Here is a 27,406-nt window from a genome sequence, read left to right as displayed (position 1 = left end):
ATGTGCAGCTCCGGGTCGGAGAGTGCCTTTCCAGGAATCAGCACTGAGTGCTTGCGGTGCTGTTGGCCCAAGCTGGGAAGCTGCCTAGATTGAACAAGGGGAAGCCCCAGGTGTTGATGGCCAGAGTGATGGTCAACACTCCCAACAGGTTCAGCATACAGCCAGCCTTGACCTGAGGGCAGGAAGGAAGAAATGTAAGGAACCAGCAGATAGCCTTGGGGGCAAAGAAAAACCTCCATGTCCAGCAGCAATCTACCTGCGATTGTCAGATACCGGGAGCTGTGGGTGCTGGGCTAGTTGCATCTTGGAGTCAACCCAACTAGCTCTTATATTCTTAGGACAGAGGTGTCAAACTCATTTGTTATGAGGGCCGGATCAGACATAAATGAGACCTTGTTGGGCTGGGCAATGCTGGACCAGGCTGTGTGTGTTCCTATTTAAGATTAGGTAGCAGAGATAGAAACTTTATAAAGGACACAAACACAATTAAAGATTTTTTTTTAAAAAAACCCTTAAAACATTAGCACTCAGTCTTAAAGGTGCTTTCTTTGTATTTCTCCCATAGGATCCAGAGAACTGGGCAAAGGAAGCTCTGGATCTTTCCTTCCCTCCCCAGGAGACCAGGAGGGGGAGGCGCCTCAGCCAACAGAAGGAAGAGAGGCTTGGCTCAGTTTTGCTGTGCGATCAAGAGAGCCTGGCAAAGCAAGCTCTCCCTCCCCACTGCTCTGTAGCTCCTGTGAAACATAAAAGCAAGCTGTGATGCAGAAGGAAGCAAGAGAGAGGGAGAAGGAAGCAAATGACAGCTAGTTGCTCGGGGGCCTGATAGGAGCCCTCTGGGGGCCTGATTTGGCCCCCGGGCCGCATGTTTGACACTCTTATCTTAGTACCAAGAGGACCTCCATGGAAGCAGAATGTTAGTTTGCCCAGTAACCAGCCAATGGCCAGTCAGGAGCCTTGCTGGGCAAAAGCCCCACCCACTTTCTAAATACACTTGCTGGGCACCAGGGAAGCTGTCAGTGAGCAGTATGGCACTCAAGGGGGCACCACGTTGAGGATTCCCTGCTCTAAATTGTTATAGCAAAGGTGGCAAAACTGCAGCTTGGGGGCCACATGTGGCTCTTTCACACATATTGTGTGGCTCTCAAATCCCTCACCACCCTGTCAGTCAGCTTGGAGAGGACATTTCTCTCTTTAAACCACTTCTTCAAGCCAAGCCAGCTGGTGGCTTGGCCAATGTATTTAAAGTTGCTTCCTTTCCACCTCTCCCTCCCTCCATCTATTTGCCTCCCTCCCTTGTGGCTCTCAGACATCTGACGTTTATTCTATGTGGCTCTTACATTATATAAGTTTGGCCATCTCTGCGTTACAGGAACTACCAGTTTTAAAAAGAAAACGGAAAATGCCCATCAGTGGGGTGGGGTAGAAGACTGGTCACCAGGAGAGCAGAAGGAGAAATGGTGCCAGATGTGAGTGTGCCTGTTTGTGTGTGTGTGTGGGGGGGGGGTGGTGGAAATCACCTTCCTGTCTGCACGATGACAGACCACCACGCTGAGGATGTTCTTTCAGGAAGGATTGCACCAAAGCAGATTTGGGAAAATGGGCAATGAAGGTGGGGGAAACCTAGGGTTGCCAATCCCCAGGTGGGGGCAGGGGATCCCCCAGTTTGGAGACCCTCTCCCTGCTCCAGGGTCATTAGAAAGCGGGGAGTGGGAAGGACATGTCTGCTTGGCACTCATTATTCCCTATGGAGACAGATTCCCATAGGCAATAATGGACAATTGATCTGCGGGTATCTGGGGCTCTAGGGGAGCTGTTTCTTTAGATAGAGGCACCAGATTTTCAGCAAAGCATTCAGTGCCTCTCCTCAAAAGACCCTCCAGGTTTCAAAAAGATTGGACCAGGGGAATCCAATTCTATGAGTCTCAAAAGAAGGTGCCCTTATCCATTATTTCCAAGGAGGGAAGGCATTTAAAAGGTGTGTGGTCCCTTTAAATGTGATGGCCAGAGCTCCCTTTGTAGTTCAGTCATGCTTGTCACAACCTTGCTCCTGGCTCCACCCCCAAGGTCTCCTGGCTCCACCCCCAAAGTCTCCTGGCTCCACCCCCACAGTCCCCAGATATTTCTTGAATTGGATTTGGCAACCCCAGGGAAACCTAGAGGAAGGACCAGTGCAGAAGGCCCCTCCCTGAAAGCGACAATTTGGGGGAAGGCTGAGGCAAAGCTCCCCATGGAAGCAACCCAGACCGTTCTGATTCTTAGACATAGCAAAGCCGAGAGAGCACTCACCATGTCCATGACTCGAAGTTGTCCGTAGGAGAAGACGATGGCATTGGGAGGGGTCGCCACCGGAAGCATGAATGCCAAGGAGGACGAGAGTGTGCATGGCAGCATGATGTACAAGGGGTGGAGGCAGATGGCCTGCGCCTGGGGGGAGAAGACAGAGATCCTTGACAGATTCTCACTGTCATATTGTGGCAAGTCGTGAATTTGGTGATGTTCCCTTATTGCACTGTTTTAGTTATTTTTCCCCTGATCCCTTGGGCCAAAAAGCAGGTGCTGTAGTTTACTTTCACTTTTCTTTTTTGGCTGTTAGGGTTTTTTTTTTTTTTGTTCAAGCAGGGGCCAGGCAGGAAAGACCCTGCTTTTGTTCCAATAAAACTTTCAATCCTTCAGACAGGATGCGCACGCGGAATTATTACACTGATGACAAGGATAAAGCTACAGCAACCATGGTGATGTATGGTGTGATGCTGGAATTTGAGCAGTGAGTGGTCTGAGAATGTGGACAGGCTGACACGTGCCAGACTCTCTCTCTTTCTCTGCCCCCTTCTCCCCTAGCACTATTTACCATTTTCTGTTCACCTCTCTGTCTTTGCATTGACCTAAGAGCCACAACCCAGAAGGATGCCTTCATCAGGGCTTTTTTTGTAGAAAAAAAGGCAAGCAGGAACTCATTTGCATATTAGGCCACACACCCCTGACACCTAGCCAGCCGGAACTGCGTCCCTGTGCATTCCAGCTCAAAAACACCCCTGCCCTTCATCCATTTGGAGGCACTGGTCTCTGTATTCCAGTAACCTCCCTATTTGGGCGTGGACAACACTGGCACACCCATAAGTCCCTACATACATAACTGACTTGCAGCAACCCCTACAAGAGGCTGTCAAGGCGAGTATGAAGCAGAGGTGGTTGGCCATTGCCTTCTTCTGCAGAGTCTTCCCTGGTGGTTCCTTATCCAAGTATTGACCTTGTTTTAGCTTCCCAGACTGAACTGTAGCCTTCCTTCCCTGGAGCACCCTTACTGGTGTGGGATATAAGTTTAATTCACAAGCAGACCCCCCAGAAAAAAGTTACGTTTCCCAAATGTTAATTGTGAATGGGCAAAAATTAATGTTTAGCGAGGTAGCTGGAGACCGCCTTCCAAGGCACATGGCCTTGTCTCTCCGAAAGGCTGGAAACAGCTGGAATTGGAGGCTAGAAGGCTGGAACAAGGAAATGTGAGAGCAAGCTGGACGGTGGTGTAGGGATGCTCTCATGAGACAGACATACTTGGAGCAGGCAGGCAGCACAACTCCAAGGCTGTAGACGGCAGCAGCTTTGTGCCGAATGGCTGGCATCTCCATGCCAGGAGGTGCCAAGAGGGCTATGCCTAGCCCAGGACTGTATGAATGGCACACTGATGGGAAAGTGCTTGGCTGTGCCCAGTACTCTCTTGGTCCTGTTTTGCACACTGCTGCTTGTGTGTGCAAGAGTGCAGGAACCACTCCCGGTGACCCAAGAGGGAAGCCACAGTCTGGGTGCAGGAATTCCCCAACGATGGGGAAGGGTCAGCAAGGGAGGTGTGCTCTGGGCAGGCTCAGGGCTTGTGTTCCACCTACCATGGAAGCCAGGATGGGATTGAAGAGGGTGGTCGTGGTCACGTTGCTGGTGCACTCAGTGAAGACGGCAACCAAGAGGCACAGGAGGAAACAGATGGCCGCCTGAGGGATGCTCTGCAGAGGGGTCAGCTTGCTTCCCAACCATCTGGACAGACCAGAAGCCTGGAGGGGGGGGGAAGGGGAGAAAAGGCTCCAATGCAGCGCTTGCAGCAGCAAAAGGGGAGGGGCACTCCACGGCTCAGGTCTTGCACCTGGCCTGTACAGCTTAGACCAGGGGAGGCAAAACTTGCTTAGCATTAGGGCCACATAGAATAAATGTCAGATCCTTGAGAGCCTCGATACATGAATATTGGATGTTTGAGAGCAGGAAGGAAGGAAGGAAGGAAGGGAGGGAGGAAGGGAGGGAGGGAAGAAGAAAGAAAGAAAGAAAGAAAGAAAGAAAGAAAGAAAGAAAGAAAGAAAGAAAGAAAGAAAGAAAGAGGGAGGGAGGGAGGGAGGGAGGGAAGGAAGGAAGGAAGGAAGGAAGGAAGGAAGGAAGGAAGGAAGGAAGGAAGGAAGGAAGGAAGGAAGGAAGGAAGGAAGGAAGGAAGGAAGGAAGGAAGGAAGGAAGGAAGGAAGGAAGGAAGGAAGGAAGGAAGGAAAATAGATTGGGGAAGGAGGAGGAAAGGAGAGGTGGAAAGAAAGCAACTAACGTTAAATGCATTCTCCAAGCTGCTGGCTGGCTTGGCTTGAAAAGGTGGTTTAAAGAGAGAAATATCTTCTCCAAGTTGGCTGATGGGGCAGTGGGGGCTTCAAGAGCCATACAATATGTGCGAAAGAGCCACATGTGGCTCCCTGGCCTAGACACAGGAACACGTGAGTCAGACTATCGGTCCATCAATCGGCATTGTCTACTCAGGCTGGCAGCAGCTCTTCAGCAGGTCTCGGGGTCTTTCCCATCACCTGCCACCTGATGTTTGAACTGGAGATGCCAGGGACTGAACCTTCTCATGCCAAGAAGATACTCAACCTCTTTAATAGTTAAAACCTTTCTGCAACCATGTTGGACTTGTAGTAGATATTAACAACTTGGTGCTGGGATTTATGGATGTGGGCTTTGGACCCAGGCACTTGAACAGAGGGAAATGCCTTCTATTGTATCAGAACTCTAGACCATCAAAATCAGTGTTGTCTGCTCAGTCTGACAGCAGCTCTCCAAGGTCTCAGGCAGAGGTCTTTCACATCACCCTACTGCCAAATCTCTTAATTGGAGATGCTGGGGATTGAACCTGAGACCTTCTGCATGCTGAGCAGATACCCTACCAGTGAGCCACAAGCAGTGTTCTGGGAGAATTCACCATTCGTGCTGAAGTCACTTTCTCTAACTGGAGATGCTGAGGGTTGCTGCTGCTGCCCGATCCCTTTTTAACTGGAGGGGCCAGGGGATTGAACAGAGACCTGCCGCAGGCCAAGCAGATGATCTTGCACTGAGCCACAGCCCCTCTGCTCTGGCCCAGTGGGAAGCACTTCTCCGCAGTGCACCCACAGTCAGCCAGAGGGTGGGGAAGGGCCCTGACTCACAGCAAAGGATTGGCCTACCCGGCCTCTTCTCTCCCTTCCCTTCCCTCCTCTCCAATCCGATCTGCTGAGCAAGCACCAACCTGCTCCGGTGTCTCTAGGCCCTGCCGGTGTTGCTGTGCTGCCTGGCTGCCCCCTGCTGCTCGGCCAGGGCCATTGCAGTTGCATCTAGCCCAGGCAGCCCCAACCTCACCCTCTTCACCCCTGTTTCCTTGGGGATGGCTGACATGGGAGAGGAAGGGGAGAGCCCCAGTTTTCCCCAAGGGTAAAGTTTTTCCTTAGCTAAAGGGGCCGAAGGGGTTACCTCGCTGCCTTTGGCCAAGGCAAAGCCGCCTCCCAAGAGGATGACGATGTTCCAGGGCATCTTCTGGTTGACCGTCTGCCAGTTCAGGAGGGCCGGGGGGGCCTGGATCTTGTTTGGCTGGCCTGGAATGAAAAAGCTGACTCTGAGAGCTGGGAAGGGCTCTATCCCACACTGCAGGGCCCCTGTGTAAGGTTGCCAACCAGTCTCCAGGTGGGGCCTGGGGACCTCCCACTTTTACAGCTGTCTTTACAAAGACTGAGCTAGAGCAGAGGTATTGAACTCATTTGTTATGAGGGCTGGATCTGAAATAAATGAGACCTTGTCAGGCCGGATGTGTGTGTACCGATTTAAGATTAGGTAGCAGATATCTAAATTTATAAAAGACACAGACAAACACAATTAATTTTTTTGTAAAAAAAAAAACACCTTAAAACATGCTTAAAACATTAGCACTCATTGGTCTTAAAGGTGCTTTCTTTGTATTTCTCCCATGGGGTCCAGAGAAAAGCTCTGGCTCTTTCCTTCCTTCCCCAGGGGACTGGGGGGAGGGATAGGAGCCTCAGCCAATAGAAGGAAGACTTGGCTCAGTAGCTCTGCTGTGCGATTGAGAGAGCCTAGAAAAACAACCTCTGCCTTCCCCCCTTCCTCCCCAAGGGAGGAGGCTCAGCCAGTTGAGAAAACAGAGGCTGTTTTCGCACTAGCGTTTACTCCGGCGTAGCACCCCCATTTACCTCCGGATCTTTTCCTGGTTTTCCCACCTGTTGCTCCGGCGCTGCGGTTTGCTCCGGCGCTGCAGGGTTTCACACCGGAGTATCTAGATCCACCTCCTTCCGGAGTTTTGAAAACCTCCGGATCCACACCGGATCCACTCCTCGGAGTTTGCTGTGGGAAATCCATCCACGCCGGATCGACTGCTTTGTGGGCGTCACCCTCTCCCTTTCCGTCCTCCCACCCCATCCACCCCCTTGGCCAATCATCAGCCTTTCGCGGCGCTTCCCCAAAGTGCCGGCACGGCCATTTTTTTTTTAAACTTCACAGTTTTGCGTAATAGCGATATTTCGAAATTAACAAATAGAAAAAAAAAACCCCTCCTGGAATAGCCTCAATTGCCACTTCAATTGGTTTCGTTAGAATTTTTTAAATTATTATTGACTTTAGTTGCGTTATTTCGCTGTTGCGTTATCTCGATAATGCGAAAACGACCATTGTTGGGGGGGGGGGGAATCTAGTGCCGGTGCGGGCCAAAGCGTTCATGTGTGTGTGTTTTAAAAAGGGAATGCCTCCCTCAGCTGTGCCACCAGGATTTCTGGACCTGCACAAAATCGCCATGTATAAAATGGGAAGTTGGAGTCCTGCATTCTTCTCCCTGGCTACATTCCGCTCGGTTAGAAAATAGACGCGAGCTCGCTCTTCACACGCGCCACAGAAGGGGAAGGAGAGAATGGGGCGGGGGGGGGGAGCTCTGGCAGCAGGAATCAGTCAGGTCCCCATTGCAAGCGCCAGCCGGGGAGGGGAAAGAGAGCGGAGGAAATCCCAGCTTCGCCACCCGGGAGGGAGCGAGGCTGGGAAAGGAAGAAGCTGCCACACACACACACACACACACACACACACAAACCCCTCGATTTCTCTCTCTTCGTTATTGCGATATTTCGCAACTTCAGAATTTGGGGGGGGAATCTAGTGCTAGGATTCTCCACTGTGAATGCTTCTGTTAATACATAAAGGGCTGTGGAGGATTCTACAGCTGCAGCCAATCCATAAGCAGCAGCAGCACACGTGATGCGGTTTGTCCACGAAAAGAAGGGGAGGGAACAGCTGTGCCTGCTCGATGTTACGTTAGTACGTCCTTACGCAACCAGACTTGCGCTTAAAAAAAAAATGATTGACAGGGCATCGAACTCAAGTCGATGCCAGTGGGAAAACGATTTGAGCCGGGGCTTCAGGGAAGGCGACTCCGCAAAGAGTCACTAGTGCGAAAACGAGAAAAATGATCCGGACATAATTGCGCCGCGGAATAAGGGGAGCAAACGCTAAGTGCGAAAACGACCAGAGATTTTGCTCTGTAGCTCCTGTGTGATTGAGCAAGTCTTCCAAAGTAAGCTGTTATGCAGAAGGAAGCAAGAGATAGGGAGAAAGAAGCAGATGACAGTCAGTTGCTCAGGGGCTTGATAGGAGCCCTCTGGGGGCCTAATTCGGCCCCTGGGCTGCATGTTTGACACCCCTGAGCTGGAGTCTTGTGAGGAAGTAGCAGGATTTTTGGGTTCCACTGAAAAGCCATCAGTCTTGATAAAGGCAACGAAACGTTTGACACCGGCTAACGTGGACTGGCTTATTCTTGGAATGAACTTATTCTTTATCCCAGCACCTCATTGAAACAATAGTGGACTGAGTGTGCATGACTGTGAAGCCCTCTTCCATTATAGCCTCCCGGTGGGGCCTGGAGATCTCCCACTTTTACAGGTGATCTCCAGCTGGCAGAGATCAGCTCCCCTGGAGAAAACGGCTGCTGTGAAGGGTGGACTCTATGGCATTGAACCATGCTGAGGCCCCTCCCCTCCCCAAACCCCGCCCTCTCCTGGCTCCACCCCCAAAGTCTCCAGGTATTTCCCAGCACAGACTTGCCAACCCTACTCCAGGTAGTTAGAACAATCAGGACTGACACTGAACTGCTGTACAACTGTGTTGCAATGGAACTGGTCAATTAATTTGTGTTCGTGCTTTCAGTCTTCAGGTGGTACCTGGAGATCTCCTGGGATTACAACTGATCTCCAGGCCACAGAGATCAGGCTACCTGAGGGAAATGGCTGCTTTGGGAGGGAGACCAGATTGAAGTCTCTCCCCTCCCCAAACCCCACTCTCTTCAGGCTCCACCCCCCCCCCCCCCCCCCCAAATCTCTAGGTATTTCCCAACCTGGAGCAGGCGACCCTAAATTTCAGGCTGGATCTGGGAGGATGATCCACAAGAAAGGAACCCTTGCAGAAAACCCACCATGCAAATAGGTTGCCAAGCTCCAGGGATGCCCTGGAGGTCTCCAAGCAGGGCTTTTTTTGTAACAGGACCTCCTTTGCATATTAGGCCACACACCCCTGAAGTAGCCAATCCTCCAAGAGCTTACAGGGCTCTTATTCCAGGGCCTACTGTAAGCTCCAGGAGGATTGGCTACATCAGGGGGTGTGGCCTAAGCTCAAAGGAGTTCCTGCTACAAAAAAAGCCCTGTCTTCCAGTGTTACAGCTGATCTCCAGACCACAGAGACCAGCTCCCCTGGAGAAAACGGCTATTTTGGGGGGTGGATTCCGTGGCATTGTACCCTGCTGGGGATCCTCCCCTCCCCATCTCTTGCTCACTCCAAGCTCCACCTGCAAATCTCCAGCTATTTCCCAGTCCAGAGTGATCCCCCCCTATAGACCCCGTTCCACCCCAGTCCCTGCCATGTGGCTTGCTTACTTTCTTGCTGAGCTCTACCTCGGGAGCAGCAGCTGGGTAACTCAGAGGGAATCAGAAATAGCAGCAGACCAATGAAGATGACCACGGTGGCGTCTGTGACGTAGCTGTGAGACAGAGGTAGAATCGTCTGAGCAGGGGCAGAGGAGACGAGGCCAGAGCATCCAATAGAGTGACCGGGCCCCTCCTGACTGCAGGCGGGGAATAGGGGGTGTTGCCAGGTCCAGGCTGGGGAAAGGCTTAGGGTTGCCAATCCCCAGGTGGGAGCAGGGGACCCCCGCTTTGGAGCCCCTCCCCCTGCTTCAGGATCATCAGAAAGGGAGGGAAATGTCTGCTGGGCACTCCATTATTCCCTATGGAGATCAATTCCCATAAGGTATGAAACGGAGAATTGATCTGCCGGTATCTGGGGCTCTGAGGGGGCCATTTTTTGAGGTAGAGCCACCAATTTTTCAGCATAGCATCCAGTGCGTCTCCCCAAAATACCCTCCAGATTTCAAAAAGATTGATCCAGGAGGTCCAATTCTATGAGCCCCAAAAGAAGGTGTCTCTATTCTTCATTATTTCCAATGGAGGGAAAGTATTTAAAAGGTGTGCGGTCTCTTTAAATGTGACAGTCAGAACTCCCTTTGGAGTTCATTTATGCTTGTCACACCCTTGCTCCTGGCTCCACCTCAAAGTCTCTTGGCTCCACCTCCCCAGATATTCCCCAGATATTTCTTGAATTGGCCTTGGCAACCCTAGAACCCCTGGAGATTCAGAGGGTGGAGCCCTGGGGAAGACAGTAGGGTACAATGCCAGGGAGTCTCCACCCTCCAAAGCTGCCATTTTCTTTTGGGTACTGATCTCTGCCGTCTGGAAGCAAGCTGTAAGCCTGGGGGATCCCCAGGTCCCACTGGAGGCTGGCATCTCTAACTGAGCAGACTTGGGGTGGGGCGGGAGATATGCACCGATGTGGATAATAGCAAAATCACAGCCCACAGCAGTGTTTTTAGTGGAGCTGCTTTCTAGCAGTGGTGCACTCAGTTATTTCTTGAAGGTCTGTTCCCTTTGCTCTGAATGGCAGGCCCCGCCTTCTGCATCAATGGATAAAAATTAGAAGTAGCCCCCCTGAATAAAGTACCATTTATGGACTGAAGATAAACCTCGAGCATGTTCCACTGTCCCCTAATGGCCTCCCAAGAACTAGGTGGAAATGTCTCCTCCATTTCTGGTAGGATGGTTCTTCACAAGGGTCTAGATAAAAATTTAGGGTTTAGATAAAAATATGGAGCAGAGGTCCATCAGTGGCTATTAGCCACAATGTGTGTGTATGTGTGTGTGTGTATATATATATATATATATATATATATATATATATATATATATATATATATATATATATATATATATATATATATATATAAATTTTTGGCCACTGTGTGACACAGAGTGTTGGACTGGATGGGCCATTGGCCTGATCCAACATGGCTTCTCTTATGTTCTTATGTTCTTAAGCGAACCAGGGGGGCTTCAATGCACACAGAATAGGGTTGCCAGATTTCTTCTTTTAAGAGGTCAGGTCCTCTTTTTTTTGATCTCCGTCTACTTTGGGGCTTTTTGTAAAAAAAAACTGCTGAAAATGTCCCCTTTGAAGGTTTGGAATATTCCTAGTTAGGAGTAGCAACCATCGCAGCTTAAACTTAAAAAAGGTAAAGGTAGAATCAGCTGAGCAGGGGCAGAGGAGACGAGGCCAGAGCATCCAATAGAGTGACCGGGCCCCTCCTGACTGCAGGCGGGGAATAGGGGGTGTTGCCAAGTCCAGGCTGGGGAAAGGCTTAGGGTTGCCAATCCCCAGGTGGGAACAGGGGACCCCCACTTTGGAGCCCCTCCCCCTGCTTCAGGATCATCAGAAAGCAGGGGGAGGGAAATGTCTGCTGGGCACTCCATTATTCCCTATGGATTCCCTGTGCAAGCACCGAGTCATTACCAACCCATGAGGTGACATCACATCGCCACATTTTCATGGCAGACTTTTTACGGGGTGGTCTGCCATTGCCTTCCCCAGTCATCTACACTTCTGCTGGGTACTCATTTGACCGACCTTGGAAGGATGGAAGGCTGAGGCAACCTTGAGTCAGCTATCTGAACCCAGAGTATACAAAGAATGCAGCCACCGGTGTACAATGTCCAAACTAGTAAAAATAACTCACCAGGATACACAACATACAAAGTGATATAAATACGCAGCCATGAAAAGTCCGTGTGAAATAGCTTCCATTGTTCCGGGGTTACAGTGAAGACGTTTGTCCGGATAAATGATTACATCACTGCGGGTGAGCAGGTTTGCGGGTTTGACGCGAGAAACTTTGTAATGGAGTTTGAAGTTTTGTTTATTGTACTATTATTGTTTGTATAGCTCTGTGAAGAATTACTTGATTTAGGAGAAAGAGACCAGAGGAAGGCTCCGAAACCGCCAGCAAGTTCTAAATGTGGCGAGTTCTCTCTTTCTCTTGTGCAACTTTATTATTCTGCCGTGAATGCTTGGTCTCTTTCTTACATAGCTGAAGTCCCCTGGGGGGCCCCCAAGAACTGAAGTGGTCACAACTCGAATAGGACGAGCACAAAGAACCATAGAAGCTGCGTCTAGGATCATTCTTTGTCACTATCCTTTTAAGAGACAGTAACCCATGGAACAACGGAAGCTATTTCACAAGGCTTTTTGTGGCTGCGTATTTATATCACTTTGCGTGTTATGCTTTAAATGTTACTATTATAGATACTACGTTATCTTTCTAAAGTGTTGTGTATCCCAGTGAGTTATTTTTATTAGTTTGGGCTACCTGAAGCCAGCTTCTGCTGGGATTGAACTCAGGTCATGAGCAGAGCTTGGACTACAGTACTGCAGCCAGGCCTGGCCAGAGCCCTTCCGGTGCCCTAGGCAGCACAGCTGTGCCTGCCCCTGATTCCCCTGCCTGCTGCCTACTTGCGAGTAGCCCCGCGCCTGCTGGCCCAAAGGCAGGTGCTCCCCCCACCCTCCCCCCCCGCTCCCCCCCCCCCCACTCCTGGCAAGGAGGCCCAGCCATCCCGGTCTAAGGTCTGCACATGTTTTGAAGAGACCTTTGGAGGAAGTTTCTCCCCCCTCCTTTCCAGAAAGGTGGGGGGAGAAATTTCCTCCAGAGGTCTCTTGAAAATACCCACAGACCTCGGAGCCAGGATGCTGGGTGTTCTCGCGGCGAGCTTCTCGAGGCTGGGTGGGAGCTGGCTGCAGCAGAGGGCAAACTTCGGGGATGGGGGGGCCGCGGCAGGGTAAACTTTGGGGGCGGGAGGGAGAGAGCTGGCTGCACCAGCAGTAGGGTAGGGCAAATGTCAGGGGTGGCGTGAGCAGCGGTGGGGCGAGCTTCTGGGGTGGCGGGCGGGAACACGGCAGGCGGGAGGGAGCTGGTGGTGGTGGGCGGGGAGGGAGGCAAATTAGGCTGTTGTCTCGGGCACCAGGAGGGAGCCCAATTCGGCGCTCTCTTGCTCCCAGCGCCCTAGGCAACCGCCTAGTTTACCTAGTAGGAGAGCCGGCCCTGACTGCAGCTTAACACTGTGCAACATAGGGGTATTTAAAAGAAGATCTGTCATAGCGATCACTTGTTTGAAGTTGTCAGTCAGGAAATATGTCCTTTTTGCCTTTGGTCCCCCTCGCCCAGAATGAATCCCCCCCCCCCGCAACAATGGCTGGACTAAGCTTCGCTAGGCTCAGGAAGCCAAAGGTCCCCCCTCCCTGCAACCCTCACCCAGGAGCAACTGGATGCAGGCAGGGGCAGGAGGGTGATGGTGGGGAGCCAAGCCTAACCTCTCACCTTTTCCCTCCTACGTCAAAGGCAAGACTTGCCCAGCCTGGCATGAAACCAGGTTCCCGGGTAAACCAAAGCAGCACCAGGAGGATGAAAAGGACGAGGACGATGATCTCGGAGAATTTCATTGGGCCCAGCGCTCGGTGCTCGCCCCGGATCACGTCATAGGCCACTTTTGACTTCAATTTGTCCGAATCGCTGCCGCTGCAACCAAAGTGCTTCCTGAAGCTGGAAGGGAAGAAGAAAGGAACCATCGGATGTGCCGCAGACGACCTGCTGAGTTCCCCGAGCCAATGTTAGAGTTGCAGAGGTCCGTTCGCCCTGGTATCCCAGAATGCCCTGCAACCTGCCTCCAAAGGCCTGCAGGGGATGCTGGAACACAGCAGAAGGTGCCACGAAAGCCATCAGGTTAGGAGACAACCAAGGTTCCCTCTAAATTGCAGAGTCTTGTGAGCAAAAATTCTACTTTGTGAGCCACTGGCATTAAAGTTGTGAGCTACTGCATACATTAGTGTGCTCTGGGGTCATCCTTCCTGAGCTAAGACAAAAACGTGTGAGCCGGAGGCTAAAAATCTCACTAACTCAGCTTAGAGGGAACACTGGAGATGACCAGAGCGTCTCTGTCTTCCTAGGGGTGCCTTTCTCGGATTCAGGGCACACACACAAACAGGGGGGTGATGCCCCTAGAAGAACCCACCCGGGTTGCCAATCTCCAGGTGGGGCCTGGAGATCTCCCACTTTTTCAATTGCGCTCCAGACTACAGAGATAAGTTCCCCTGGAGAAAATGGCTGCTTTGGAGGGTGAACTCTAAGGCGTTGTACTGTGTTGAGGTCCCTCCCTTCCACAATCCCTGCCCTCTCCAGCCTCCTACCCCTCCTCCCCAAATCTCTTGGTGTTTCCCAAGTCAGAGTTGGCAACCCTACAGACCAGACCACCGTTGCAGGGACCATCGACTCACTCAAAGCCCAGGAACATCACGAACAGCCACAGCCAGGAGAGCACCAGAAGTATCACCATGGTGGGGAAAGCAAAAGCGAACCAGGAGGCAAAGTTCAGCACGTTCTCATTCTCCTGGAACAAACTAGCAAGAGAAAAAGGCTCTCATCACCAGACGGTCCTGGAAACAGTCCAGTTTTCAGTCATCACTTTATGCTTTCAGGTGAACGCTGGAATGGGCCTTCAAAACCATAGAGTTTGCCCAAAAACCAGAGTATCATTGCATGACATCCCTGGCATGCATGACGTCACCTAGAAACAACATCATTGCACCAGTGAGATCTCTGTTTAGGTAGATCCAAGCGGGCAGCCGTGTTGGTCTGAAGCAGTTGAACAAAGCAGGAGTCAAGTTTCACCTTTAAGAACAACCCATTTTTATTTAGAACGTAAGCTTTCGTGTGCTCTTAAGCACATCATCAGATGAGGAATCCAGCACAGTGAGCTGGCAACCCTGCAGCTGGGAGCTGGCAACCGTACTTAAGGGTTTTTATGTATTAATATTGCATTGAAATTGTTTTGATCCATTATATTGCATTTTTAAATCTTTCTACGTTTTAAGAATTTCGTAACCCAACCTGAGCCTGCTGCACAGGGAAGGAAGGCTAAAAGTCAAACAAAATAAAGAAATAACAGTAGTCCACAACCCCACCCCGCGGCAAGGAGCCAGAGCTTTCTCCAGCACCTTCAATACTCACTCATCCATCTGTCCCTTGAGCACCAGGTTGGGGGTAGTTCCTGTTAGGGTCGCGATCCCACCGATGCTGGCCGAATAGCACACCGCCAGGCTCATTCCTTTGGAAAAAGTCTGGTGCTTCTGTTCAAGCTGCTGTAGATCGACAGGTTCCTCTTTCTCCATGGTCACCACATCTTCATAAGCTGTGGAGGGAGGGGAATCCAGGGAAAAAATTGGCTGGGCCAGCCTGGGATGAGAGCAGAGGGCTGGCAAGGGTCAGGGCCCTTTGGGGGTGGGAGGGGAGGGCCCTAGGGTGGCCTTGAGGGAAGCCCCTCTCTCTCTACTCAGCCTGTGGCTGTGAGGATGCAATTGGAAAACTCCCAGAATGGTGAGCTGTACGGAACTTATGGAAGGAGGGACTGTTTGAGGAGCTACAAACCAAGTTCTTACTTGAAGCAGATACATAAAACACCCTGTTTGGTCTGTAAGGTGCTGTAAAGTCATAGCCAACATATGGTGACCCCAGCAAGGGGCTTTCAAGGCAAGGGAGAAGCAGAGGTGGCTGGCCCTTGCCTTCCTTTGCAGAGTCTTCCTTGGTGGTCTCTCTTTCAAGGACTGAGCCTGCTTAGCTTCTAACTTATGGTGACCCCAGGGCTTTCAAGGCAAGGGAGGAGAAGAGGTGGTTGGCCATCACCTTCCTCTGCAGAGTCGTCTTTGGTGGTCTCTCTTTCAAGGACTGAGCCTGCTGAGCTTCTAACTTATGGTGACCCCAGGGCTTTCAAGGCAAGGGAGGAGAAGAGGTGGTTGGCCATCACCTTCCTCTGCAGAGTCTTCCGTGGTGGTCTCCCTTCCAAGGGCCAACCTGGCTTAGTTTTCAAGATCTGACAAGATCAGGCTACAGTGCCATGCCGCCTTCCCTCCCTTGAAACACCCTCCACATGCATTTGCTTGAGTAGCAAGCCCCACTGACACACTGGGGCTTACTTCTTTGCACTTGCTCAGGTCTCGTCAGGGTCAGCCTTGGTGAGTCCTTGGATGGGAGACCACCAAGGACATCCAAGGTTGCTATGCAGAGGCAAGCCGTGTCAAACCACCTCTCTTCGTCTCTTGCCTTGAGAACCCTGCAGGGTCACAATGAGTTGACTGTGGGTGCGTTTTCCATCCGGATTTTTGCTGTGTAAGAATAGCAACAATCTGGATGTAAAACACATTTTCGCATTTCTCACTAGACCTTTAATCCTGGTTTAACTCTGTCCCCAAACTGACATTCTACACTAGAATCAGAGAAACCAACTCTATGATTCTCTGGTTTTAATGTAGAATGTCTGTGACATGATGACAGAAACCGAAAAGGCCGGGGCTTGAGAGTTTTGTAGGAAAGCTATGTCCTCTTACTTCGATAGATAGGCTCAACCCCCTCCTGTGATAGAACTAAAAGGGAATTTGAGAAACCACTCAGCTATCTTTCACCTGAACAACCTCCCCCCCCCCCAAAAAAAATGAGTCTATCCAGATGTCTGCTGAGATGGAGACTCTTACAAAGTTGGAAGATTCCTCCTTGTGCCCACCTCTGAGCCCTCAAGTGCAGGGATATCTAACCCATTTGCTATGAGGGCTGGATCTTGACCTTGTCAGGCTGGGCCCTGTGTGTCATAAAATGGAATGCCAGGTCAGGAAAATATAAAACTTTATAAAGAACACAGACAAACACACACACTCAGCCTGACCCACCTCACTGGCTTGCTGAGCCTCAGCCAAGAGAAGGAAGAGAGGCTTGGCTCAGTAGCTCTGCTGTGCGATTGAGAGAACCTGCCAAAGCTAACTCTCCTTCCCCCACTTCCTTCCCAAGGGAGAAGAGCTTTGCTCTCTTGTTCCTGTGCAATTGAGCAAGCCTAAGAAAGCAAGCTGTGATGCAGAAGGAAGCAAGAGAAGGAGAAGGAAGTGGTGAGTTGCTTGTGGGCCTGCTAGGAGCCCTCTGGGGGCCTTATTCGGCCCCCAGGCCACATGTTTGATGCCCCTGCTCAAGTGCTTAGATCTTGCCAGCTTTACCACCTTCCCTAAGTCAACCAATGAAAAAATCCAGGGCACGCAAGCCAAATATTAGCCTCGTTTTGCTCGGATGTGGAATACCAGAGTGGGAATTCCCAGAATTCCTCAGTCTGCCAATCCATTGGCTTGAACACGCTCAAGAGGAGAGATGACTTTTGAAGAGGGAGCCAAGAGGAGGGGTTCTGACAGCCACCTACCTGGCGGAGGGGTTGTTTCCTCCAACTCAAAGCCTCCATTGACGGTCCCCTTTGTGACGGCCACCTGCTCAGCAGCGATCCTGTCCACCTCCGTCTTGTGCAGCTGCTGTAGGACGGCATGTGCGATGGGGACCATCATGGCCGTGGTGGCCGTGTTGCTGATCCACATGGAGAGGAAGGCGGTGACCCCCATGAAGCCCATCAGAAGCCTGCCAGGAGTGGAGACCACAGGGGGTGAGCTGGAAGAAGTCTGAGGCCAAATCTGCCAACCGTTCTTGACCCATCATGCACCGCCCTGCCGTTTCATGCCAACAATCATTACTTTAACTGGAAGGACCACCACGGATATTGAAGTCTCCATATACCGATATCCCCCACAAAGATGGATAACGAACCATTAGAAACCTCATCCCTGCTAAATTCCATTGCAAACCTTTCTACCAAACTTTGCAACTTCAACCTTATCCAGGGGTCGTTTTGTAGAAAAACAGGTGGTGGAGCTCATTAGCACAACTCATTAGCATATGCTGCTCCCCAGCACCAGCCAAAAGCAACCTGACACAAGGAAGGAGAGACCTGGGCGAAAGAGTCCTGCTTGGGCTGACTAGAGATCCAGCCAACCTAAGTAGGCCTTGCTCACCTGGGGCTCTCCTTGGCCACCCCCCCCAGTCAAAAGTCCAGCAAGCCACCCCCACCCAAAATCACATAAGAAATGGAGAAAGGGTGGTGCAGGCTTCTCCAGGGGTTAATGAGGGCTGCTGGGGGTGTGGCAAAGCTCATGGAGACTGGCTGGCTGCCCACTCTCCTAATCCAGGGATTGTTATGCAGCTGCATCTACTATTCAGTGGACAAGGTAGACAGGTGGGGAGGAGGGGGGGTCATCAGAAAGGTTCAGGAGCTGTGTGCTCATGCTGAATTCAAGGCCTGACCTTATCTATGATTACTTCAATACTGGCAGCACTTTATACCTTTGGATCAAAATCCATGGGTGTATGTAAACATTGTCATGGCTGATTTACAGCTATGCTTTCTGAGCTCCTGGCCATTAATATCTTTCCTATTGCTGAGATTGACTGAGGACAACCGTTTCCTGGTCTGCACATATGGGAAGGACGCACTCAAGAAACTCCACCAGGACTCCGGTTGTTTTCACTCTGCCATCGACCTATACATGGACCAGCCCTCACAAGAGGCCCATTTTCTGGAGACCACAGTGCAACTATGCAGTGAGCACCTAAACAACATGTTACATATAGAAAACCTGCTGGCTACCACATGTGTCTGCATGCTTCCAGTTTCCTTCTAGAACACATACAGCAATCTGTTGCCTACAGCCAAGAACAATCGCATTTGCTCCAGTCAGACAGGGAGACCGATTTTGCACTCACCCTACGCCGCTCTGACGTTCCTAACAATGCGGCATCCTTCCGATTTCCCACTATCTGCCCCGGGGCTTTAGCCTGCGTTGCCGTTTCTGCACGGCAAAGAAAAACTGGTTTTTAGCGGTTTCTCTTTGGCACACAAAAGATGATGAAGAAGAAGATATTGGATTTATATCCCGCCCTCCACTCCGAAGAGTCTCAGAGCGGCTCACAATCTCCTTTCCTTTCCTCCCCCACAACAGACACCCTGTGAGGTAGATGAAGATATTGGATTTATATCCCGCCCTCCACTCCGAAGAGTCTCAGAGCGGCTCACAATCTCCTTTCCCTTCCTCCCCCACAACAGACACCCTGTGAGGTAGATGAAGAGATTGGATTTATATCCCGCCCTCCACTCCGAAGAGTCTCAGAGCGGCTCACAATCTCCTTTCCCTTCCTCCCCCACAACAGACACCCTGTGAGGTGGGTGGGGCTCAGAGGACTCTCACAGCAGCTGCCCTTTCAAGGACAACTTCTGCCAGAGCTGTGGCTGACCCAAGGCCATTCCAGCAGGTGCAAGTGGAGGAGTGGGGAATCAAACCCAGTTCTCCCAGATAAGAGTCCGCACTCTTAACCACGACACCAAACGGCGACGCAGGCTGAAGCCCCGGGGCAGATAGTGGGAAATCAGAAGGACGCTACACTGAAAAGAGGGACGTCAGAGCGGCATAGGGTGAGTGCAAAATCGGTCAGAGTCTAATCTGAAAGATCTGCAACAGGATTGCTATTCCCACCCAGTGAAGTGAAGAAGTCGGCCAACAAAGCCAGACTGGCACCCCAAAACAGCCTGCTAAGAGACAGGTCCAAAGGAGATGGGAACAGATCATTGTTGGCTCTCACCTACAGCTTCCAGTGGAAACCATTGCAGCACATTATCAACTACAGTATTGACAAGACCAACTGCACTATCAAGTACCTAGATAAGGTTGTTTCTCTTTTATCATCCGTGAGCAGCAGGCCTTCCCTCCCTTACAGATAACACTCCAGCTGAAAATACCTGCTCCCCAACAACAATGGACCAGACACCTAAACCCAGGAAGCAAACTCTGCAATAAACCTAGATGCCAACTTTGTCACCATATTTATTCAGGCTATTAAAAAAAGTAAAAAAAAGGTAGTCCCCTGTGCAAGCACCAGTCATTTCCGACTCTGGAGTGATGTCGCATCATGACGTTTTCATGGCAGACTTTTTTTACGGGGTGGTTTGCCATTGCCTTCCCCAGTCATCTACATTCCCTCCTCCCCAGCAAGCTGGGTACTCATTTTATCAACCTCGGAAGGATGGAAGGCTGAGTAATTGTGTGAAACAATGGTGATGTCAGGGGGGTGTGGCCTAATATGCAAATGAGTCCCTGCTGGGCTTTTTCTGCAAAAAAGCCCTGATCTTTCCCTTCCGTCTCTCTCTCTCTCTCCTTGCCCCCAGTGCTGTACTCACAAGCCAGGCCTGACTCCAACCATCAGAAGGACCCGCAAGGCGATGCGCTTGTGCAAGTTCCAGTGCTCAACAGCAATGGCCACTAGCAGCCCCCCAATGAAGAGCATGTTGGTGTCCTTCAGATACTCCATGCACACCTGCCGGGAAGGAAGGAAGGAGGGCAGGTCACACCCTTGGGAAAGAGGCACATTTGCCATAGCTATGGGGAAGGGATTGGCAGAAGGTACATGCTGGAAATCAGTGCAGCTACCCCAGGTCTGGAATTAGGGTTCTCAACCTCCAGGTGGGACCTGGGGATCTCAAGATGGCAGTTCCCCTGGAGAAAATGGCTGCTGAGGTTCCTCTCCTCCTGAGATCCCACCTCTCCCAGGTTCCCCCTCCAAATCTCCAGGTAGGGCTTCCAAGCCCCCAGTCCGAGCAGCGAATCCCCTACCAGCCCACATTAGGCCAGTGGGGGGAACCTCCCCCTACATCGCTGGAGCGATGACGTCAACCCGGAAGTGACAATCAAAATGGCGGCACCTGTGTGGGGCTGCTCTAGGTGTTTCCAGGAAAACTCTATGGTTTTCCCAGATGCTCTAGCCATTTAGGAGGGAAAACTCTATGGCACAACAGGCATCATAGAGTTTTTACCTCCCAAATGGCTAGAGCATCTTGGAAAACCATAGTGATTTCCTGGAAACGCCTAGAGCGGCCCCTGCACAGGGGGGGGGCACCCCATTTTGATGATGTCACATCTGGGTGATGTCATTGCATTGGACATATGTGAAAGTCCCCCGCTGCGGGAAGCTGGGGACTTTGCAACCCTATCTCCAGGAATGCCATTGCCAGCAGGAACGCAGTCCTGGCTGGCTTGGTGCTAGGGGTGTGGCCTAATATGCAAATTAATTTCTGTTGGGCTTTTCCTAAAAAAATGCCCTGTGAAAAACCATGGTGGCGTCAGAGGGTGTGGCCTAATATGCAAATGAGTTCCTGCTTTGCTTTTTCTACAAAAAAAATCCCTGGCCATCACCAACAGTCTGATCAGGGCAGAGGAGAGAGATCTGTGTTGGAAAATACCTGGAGACTTTGGGGGTAGAGCTGGGAGAGGGCAGGGCTTGGGGAGGGGAGGGGAGGGGCCACAGCATGGTACAATGCTGTAGAGTCCACCCTCCAGCGCAGCCATTTTCTCCAGGGGAGCCACGTCTGTGTTGGAAAATAACTGTCTGTTATTACCTTTGAGGATTCCATGATGCCCATGAGTGGGAAGAGGACAACCGGCAGGAGACCTGTGACCGCCAGCGGCAGGGCTTCCGTGCACCAGAGGAGTGCCATCAGGATGATGGTGTAACCACATTGTGCTTCCTGGAAAGGGGGCAAAAGGGTCAGGACAAGTGTTTCGCATAGTGCTTTGTCAAACAGAGATTGTAATGATCTGGAAAATCCTGAATGAGTTCAGGGAAAGATTGCATTTCCCCTGAGTGGCTCTTTGACCAAGCATTGGACTGACATAAGAACTTAAGAGAAGACATGTTGGATCAGGCCATATTCCAGTCCAATATTCTATGTCACACAATGGCCAAAAAACCCCAGGCACCCTCAGGAGGTCCATCACTGGGGCCAGGACACTAGAAGCCCTCCCACTGTTGCCCCCCGCCTCCAAGTACCAAGAATCCAGAGTATCACTGCCCCAGACAGAGAGTTTCAGCTATAAGATGTGGCTAATAGCCACTGATAGACCTCTGCTCCACGTTTATCCAATCCCCTCTTGAAGCTGGCTATGCTGGCAGCCGTCATCACCTCCTGTGGCAGTGCATTCCGGACTAGACATAATGGCATCTTCTCAGTCCAGGGCTTTGCCTTAAATATATATATATATAGAGAGATCTTTCTCCCCACTGTCTGAGGAGGACCTCCTCCTTACTCTATGGGAACCTCGCAAAGGGCTTTAAGTGGCAAGTTGGCAACCAGCCTTATTATCCTTAGACATGCAGGTTCTAATAAAAGCATTAGAGTTAACTGAACAAGACTGAAATACACTGAAATACATTGATGGGAAACACTGCTTGTAGATGATCAATCCAAAGTAGATAATATAAGCGAGAACTTACAATATTTATACGATATTGATTATTTTGATATTATGCTTAACTTACTACAATGCTTTATGGACGTTTTACTTTCAATGATATATCGACGAGAGCCACCGTCCCTCCCCCATAATCCAAATGTTGTGGTTTTTCTAAGGATCTTATTATCCCATAGTTTGGCTGTCAATAAATCCTCATTTGTACACATTGGAAATAATATATGCCCAGGCCTTTTTTTTGTAGAAAAAACTCAGCAGGAACTCATTTGCATATTTGGCCATACCCCTGACACCAAGTCAGCTGGAACTGTGTTCCTGTGCGTTCCTGCTAAAAAAAAAAGCCCTGTATATAAATTACTGCAAACACTGACCTCCTCATATCATGCAATATAATGCATATACAGCATTAAGAATTCACCAGAATATCCTAATCCAGATTCTTCGCTTTTTAAAAATGACTAACATCCTGCCATCCTACAATGGAAACCATCTCTCGCATGGCTGGAATTTAAGGCGATACATTGGGTTAATTTCCTGTTCACACTATCCCATAGTTCTACCAGATTATGCTGTTGACACTATCAGGTACTTGTTAGAATGATAACAGCATTTTTTTCCTGGCTTCTTCACCCACAAGTATACCTTTTAGAGCAAAAAGGTTAACATTGTGCCTGTTCAGCCGACAACCATGTCTGATCTGTGTCTTGCTGTACCCATTTAGATATCCAGATCAGTTTAGCTACTGAAGAGTACAGTTTCAGATTAGAAGAAGAAGAAGATATTGGATTTATATCCCCCCCCCTCCACTCCGAAGAGTCTCAGAGCGGCTCACAATCTCCTTTACCTTCCTCCCCCACAACAGACACCCTGTGAGGTGGGTGGGCTGGAGAGGACTCTCACAGCAGCTGCCCTTTCAAGGACAACCTCTGCCAAGAGCTATGGCTGACCCAAGGCCATTCCAGCAGGTGCAAGTGGAGGAGTGGGGAATCAAACCCGGTTCTCCCAGATAAGAGTCCGCACACTTAACCACTACACCAAACTGGCTCTCCCTAGGAGCAGTTTATCCTCTATTGCACTATGCGGTCAGTTTTCCGTTCAGTTCTGGTTTCTCCATCTCCAAAACAGACACCTGTCACAATTTCTATCGATTGATGGATAACCTCAGATATCAAAACCATGAGATTGCGTAAGAGGAAGGTTAATTTCAGGAACTGGTGGTTTATTGAACGCTGTTTAGAAGAATGCTTAGGTGGGGGAAGGGGGAGAGATCCGGTTGGCAGCAAACCAGACTAGATGAATTCCTTATGGATAACTTTCCTCCTCTTTTCTTTCTGCAGGTGCTTAGCCTGCGTGGGGCCAGAGGCATGGGCCGTTGGACAGGAGTCAAAAAGGCTCTTGGCCTGAGGCTCTTGGTGTGTCAGCTTGATAGAGCCAACACAGCTGACAGATTTGATTGTCTTTTTTTCTTTACTCTCCTTTTTGTAATCCAGTTTGAGTCCTTTTAGGGAGAAGGTAGCTCACTCTTCTCCCATACCCAGAGCACTCAAAACATCACCTGTGGTTGTTCAAACCAGCAACGCAGGGCTTGCCTTTGCTTCCTTGCCCTGCTTGGCCCAAGCAGTGCCGGCCCAGGTTAAATCCTGTGGAGTCAAACAGTCAAAATCTCAGGGGGTCCCCTTGCAAATTATTTCAGAGTCAGAAGACCTGCCCTGCTGCCTGCAGCCCCCACTGCAGCCTGCAGGCCCCTTCTCAAAAACCCCTTTGACAAGGTTCTGGGGGAGAGGCAGAGAGAGGCAAACTTGGTGATGACACCAGCAGTAGCCACACCAGGCGAGTCAGGCAAAGAGCGGCTGAGTTGCAGGCTGAGCATGCAGGCTGGGAGGGCTGCGAGCAAGGGGTGAAAGGGGGGGAGGTCTGGCCCGGGGCCCCTATAGGCATGGGGGCCCATAGGACAGTGCCTACTTGGCCAAATTGTTAATCCAGCCCTGAGCAGAAGAGCTTGAAGGCTGCTGCTGGCTGTCAGGAGAGCCCCAAAGTAGGCCTTGCAAATGTCAGTTGTCAAGGACTTTGAGGGGAAGGGGCTATGGAGGCTGCTGTGTTCTCTTCTCACTCCTGGCAATGCATTTGGTTCTGGGATTCTGACAGTCATTGACAGCCTCACGCTAAAGGATGCTCAGCTCTCCAGGAAGATAGATTCAGGTGGATAGCAGAGTTCCTTCTAAGCTGAGTTAGTGTGAGCTAGGTCATAGATTTTTAGCCTCCAGCTCACACATTTTTGTCTTAGCTCAGGAAGGATGACCCTGGAGCTCACTAATTTATGCAGCAGCTCACAGCTTTAATACCAGTAGCTCACAAAGTAGAATTTTTGCTCACAAGACTCCGAAGCTTAGAGGGAACATTGGTGGGTAGCCATGTTGGTCGGAAGCAGCTGAACAAAGTTGGAGTCCAGTGGCACCTTTAAAACCAACCAAGTTTAATTCTGCGTAGAAGCTTTTGTGCTCAGGCACACTTCTTCAGATAGATCCAGGTGGGTCGCTGTGTTGGTCTGAAGCAGCAGAATAAAGTCCGAGTCCAGCGCCCCTTTAAGACCAACCGAGTTTAATCCTGGGTATAAACTTCCATGTGCATCTGAAGAAGCGCATAGGCACACAAGAGCTTATGCCCAGGATTAAACTTGGTTTGTCTTAAAGGTGCTATGCCTAAAGGTGCTTAAAGTAGCAATTTCAAAAGTTCTGAAAGAGGGGTTCACTGTTGCACTGCTTTGGGGAGCCCATCCCGCAGCCTGGGTGCTGCAAGGTTAAAAAAAACTGTGTCTCCTCTCCCCATGCTGATAACTGGACTTTGCCTGCTGCTGGGGGACTGAGGAGATGCAGCAGCCCTGTAGATGGCGGTCACTTGCCAGTCACTTGACTGACGTGCTGAATCCGAAAGCAAACCATGAGCAGTCTCCCGATGTGGTTTTCACTTACAACCAAAATCTGTGCCGTATGCTAAAATGCTTCAGAACATTTTGTTTTGGCTCGCTTCTTCTTTGTAGACCATTGCATTCCATTGGAGGATGCTTGGAAGGCTTCCACATTTTAAAGCACTACCAGCTACATTTAGAATTATGAGAACGGAAAGGGACCATAAGGGTCATCTAGTCCATCCCCCCTGCTCAGTGTGGGATCAGCCTAAAGCATCCTCGACAAACTCCTGATTAGTCCTCTGTGGCCAAGAGGTGACAAAACTGGGGGTGGGGGTAGGGTGGGGGAGGCACTGTGCGGAAGAGGTGGGGTTTCTGTGCACTTTCCATTACAATTTATATTTTAAACTTTCCCGTTACAAATTGCATCTTAAACTGAAAACCTCTTCAACGAGTAACTGAAAACCACTCTGTGTGTGTGTGTGTGTGTGTGTGTGTGTGTGTGTGTGTGTGTGCAGGCTTCTAGATATCCAATCTCAGTGCCTGACTAAGGCAGCTAGGAAAATCTGCTCTCCAATTCACTTAGGATTATCCCCAGTACCTGGCCAGTTAGCCACCTATTTCTGCTCTTTAACTCATCCCCATCAAAAAAGGGCATTTATGTTGGCCAGATTCAACGTGCTACTGTCAGCTATCTTCTCTGGAAGATGTAAAAAAAATCCCTTAGGAATCTGGACGACATCCATGTTGCCTGGGCACTATTGAAACGATTTCTCATGTTTTATTAAACTGCCCTTTTTACACTAAGTTTTGAGAAAAATTCTTGAACATATGAAGCTGCCATATACTGAATCAGACCCTCAAAGGTCCATCAAAGTCAGTATTGTCTTCTCAGACTGGCAGCGGCTCTCCAGGGTCTCAAGCTGAGGTTTTTCACACCTATTTGCCTGGACCCTTTTTAGTTGGAGATGCTGGGGACTGAACCTGGGTCCTTCTGCTTACCAAGCAGATGCTCTACCACTGAGCCACCGTCCCTCCCCATGCCATTGAACTCTTTCCTTTGTAGCTGGTGTGGTCTCCTTGATTGTATTAAGGTCCAGCGATTACTTTTGTGTTATAACTCTTCCATAGCTTTTAATGTTGCCTGTTTTCTTCACTCTGCAATCCCAATTAGAGAAACTATTAACTGATTAATCTAGTTTTGGCCGGTTTTACAACTGTTTTGACTGCTATTTCTTAAAATTATGCACTTTAATGCTTTTTTTTTTGCTTTTTTATTTATATATTTTATTGCATTTTGAAAATATACACGCTAATATCAATATTAATACTCATATACAATTAATTAATCTTATGGAATCAGGTTATAAACAAGCATAAATACATACATACAATAAAATATCTAGTAAGAAGTTTAAATTTTATAGATGTGTCTAGATATGTAAACCATTTTCTATCCAAGGAGAGCGATCAAGATGAAAACAAGATTAAAGTTAAGGCAATAATTCCTGCATCAAAATACAATCAATCTAATTGAACCCATATTATCATTAAACTATTAAGTAAGCATTGCGAGGAATTCTTAACTGCCTAAATAATTTTTATGCAAACTATTACAGAATATTCCAAAAATTACTATCGAGTAATTGCTATTAGGTGCGATCCACGACTAGCACAGTAAAAGAAAACGAAGGTAGAAAAAGAGAAAGATAAAAAAGTACTAGTAAAAGGAAAAGAAACAATAAACAAAGCTGAAGAAAAATATTAAAAACTTATAAGTAGAGAAGATCAAGATATTCCGGTTTGTGTGGTTGAATATCATTTGCTGTAATGGACTCAATAAAAGGAAACCATTTCTCTGTGAATTGCGAGATATCATTGTCTGAGTTTGAATGTTGGATATGATCTGTTATTTTTTCTAGTATGAGAATGTCCCAAACCTTGGATAACCAGCTGGAGATTGTTGGAACTTGAGGTGATTTCCATTTTGATGCAATTAGGGTTTTTGCTGCTATCAGCATGCTAGATATCAGTGTTCGCCTAAATTGAGGTATCGTTGGATCTTGCCAGATGTCCAGGAAGATCAGTTGAGGAAGAAATGGGATTTCATATCTCGTTATAATTTTGATTTGATGCAAAATCTCATGCCAGAACAAAGTGAATTCGAGGACACTTCCACCAGCAGTGGGCAAAATCACCGACTTCACCACAGTTTTTCCAGCATAACTTTTGATATGCCAATAAAGGTCAGTCTGTCTGTCAGTATGTGTGTGTGGTGTGTTGTTGCCACTGTGAACTAAACGGGCACACTGACTTCTGTGCTGCGCATCCCTAAAGCTCTGCTACTCCTCTGTCCTTCTTGAAGACAGCTCTGTGAATCTCTGGAACTTAAATCCCAAGCATAACAACAGGCCAACGCCAGCTAGTGGGACTGGGGTTCCAATACTGGATTCCCTCTCTGTTGGAAGTGGCATGATTGGGGACTAGGCTGGGAGGGTGGAGGCATTCACAATCAATATTATCTCCCTGCACACAGCATTTGAAAATGGCCTTACCTTGCCAGGAACCACCAGAGGCAGGGGGAGAAACAGGAGGGGGATAAGCAAGGTGATCAGATACTTCCAGTAGGCCAAGATCGCTCTGCACATGGCGGAGACA

At 49.6% G+C, this 27,406-nt stretch overlaps 1 protein-coding gene across 1 annotated transcript; it reads right to left on the bottom strand.

The window, feature by feature from the left end:
- SLC13A2 (solute carrier family 13 member 2) lies at window positions 1-27,406 on the bottom strand. The gene is made up of 12 exons (XM_060259075.1): window positions 27,304-27,406; window positions 20,991-21,119; window positions 19,776-19,912; window positions 16,920-17,128; window positions 14,696-14,876; window positions 13,963-14,085; window positions 13,010-13,231; window positions 9,186-9,289; window positions 5,740-5,861; window positions 3,879-4,040; window positions 2,287-2,424; window positions 1-172 (listed from the first exon to the last, which is right to left on the bottom strand). Exons 1-12 carry the CDS (start codon window positions 27,394-27,396, stop codon window positions 38-40), a joined length of 1,755 nt encoding a protein of 584 aa, XP_060115058.1. The 5' UTR covers window positions 27,397-27,406; the 3' UTR covers window positions 1-37.

This window comes from Heteronotia binoei, chromosome 18 (genome assembly GCF_032191835.1).
Source record: "Heteronotia binoei isolate CCM8104 ecotype False Entrance Well chromosome 18, APGP_CSIRO_Hbin_v1, whole genome shotgun sequence".
Lineage (NCBI taxonomy): Eukaryota > Metazoa > Chordata > Lepidosauria > Squamata > Gekkonidae > Heteronotia > Heteronotia binoei.
Note: the sequence above shows the minus strand (reverse complement) of the source record. Positions and strands in the feature narration are given on the sequence as shown.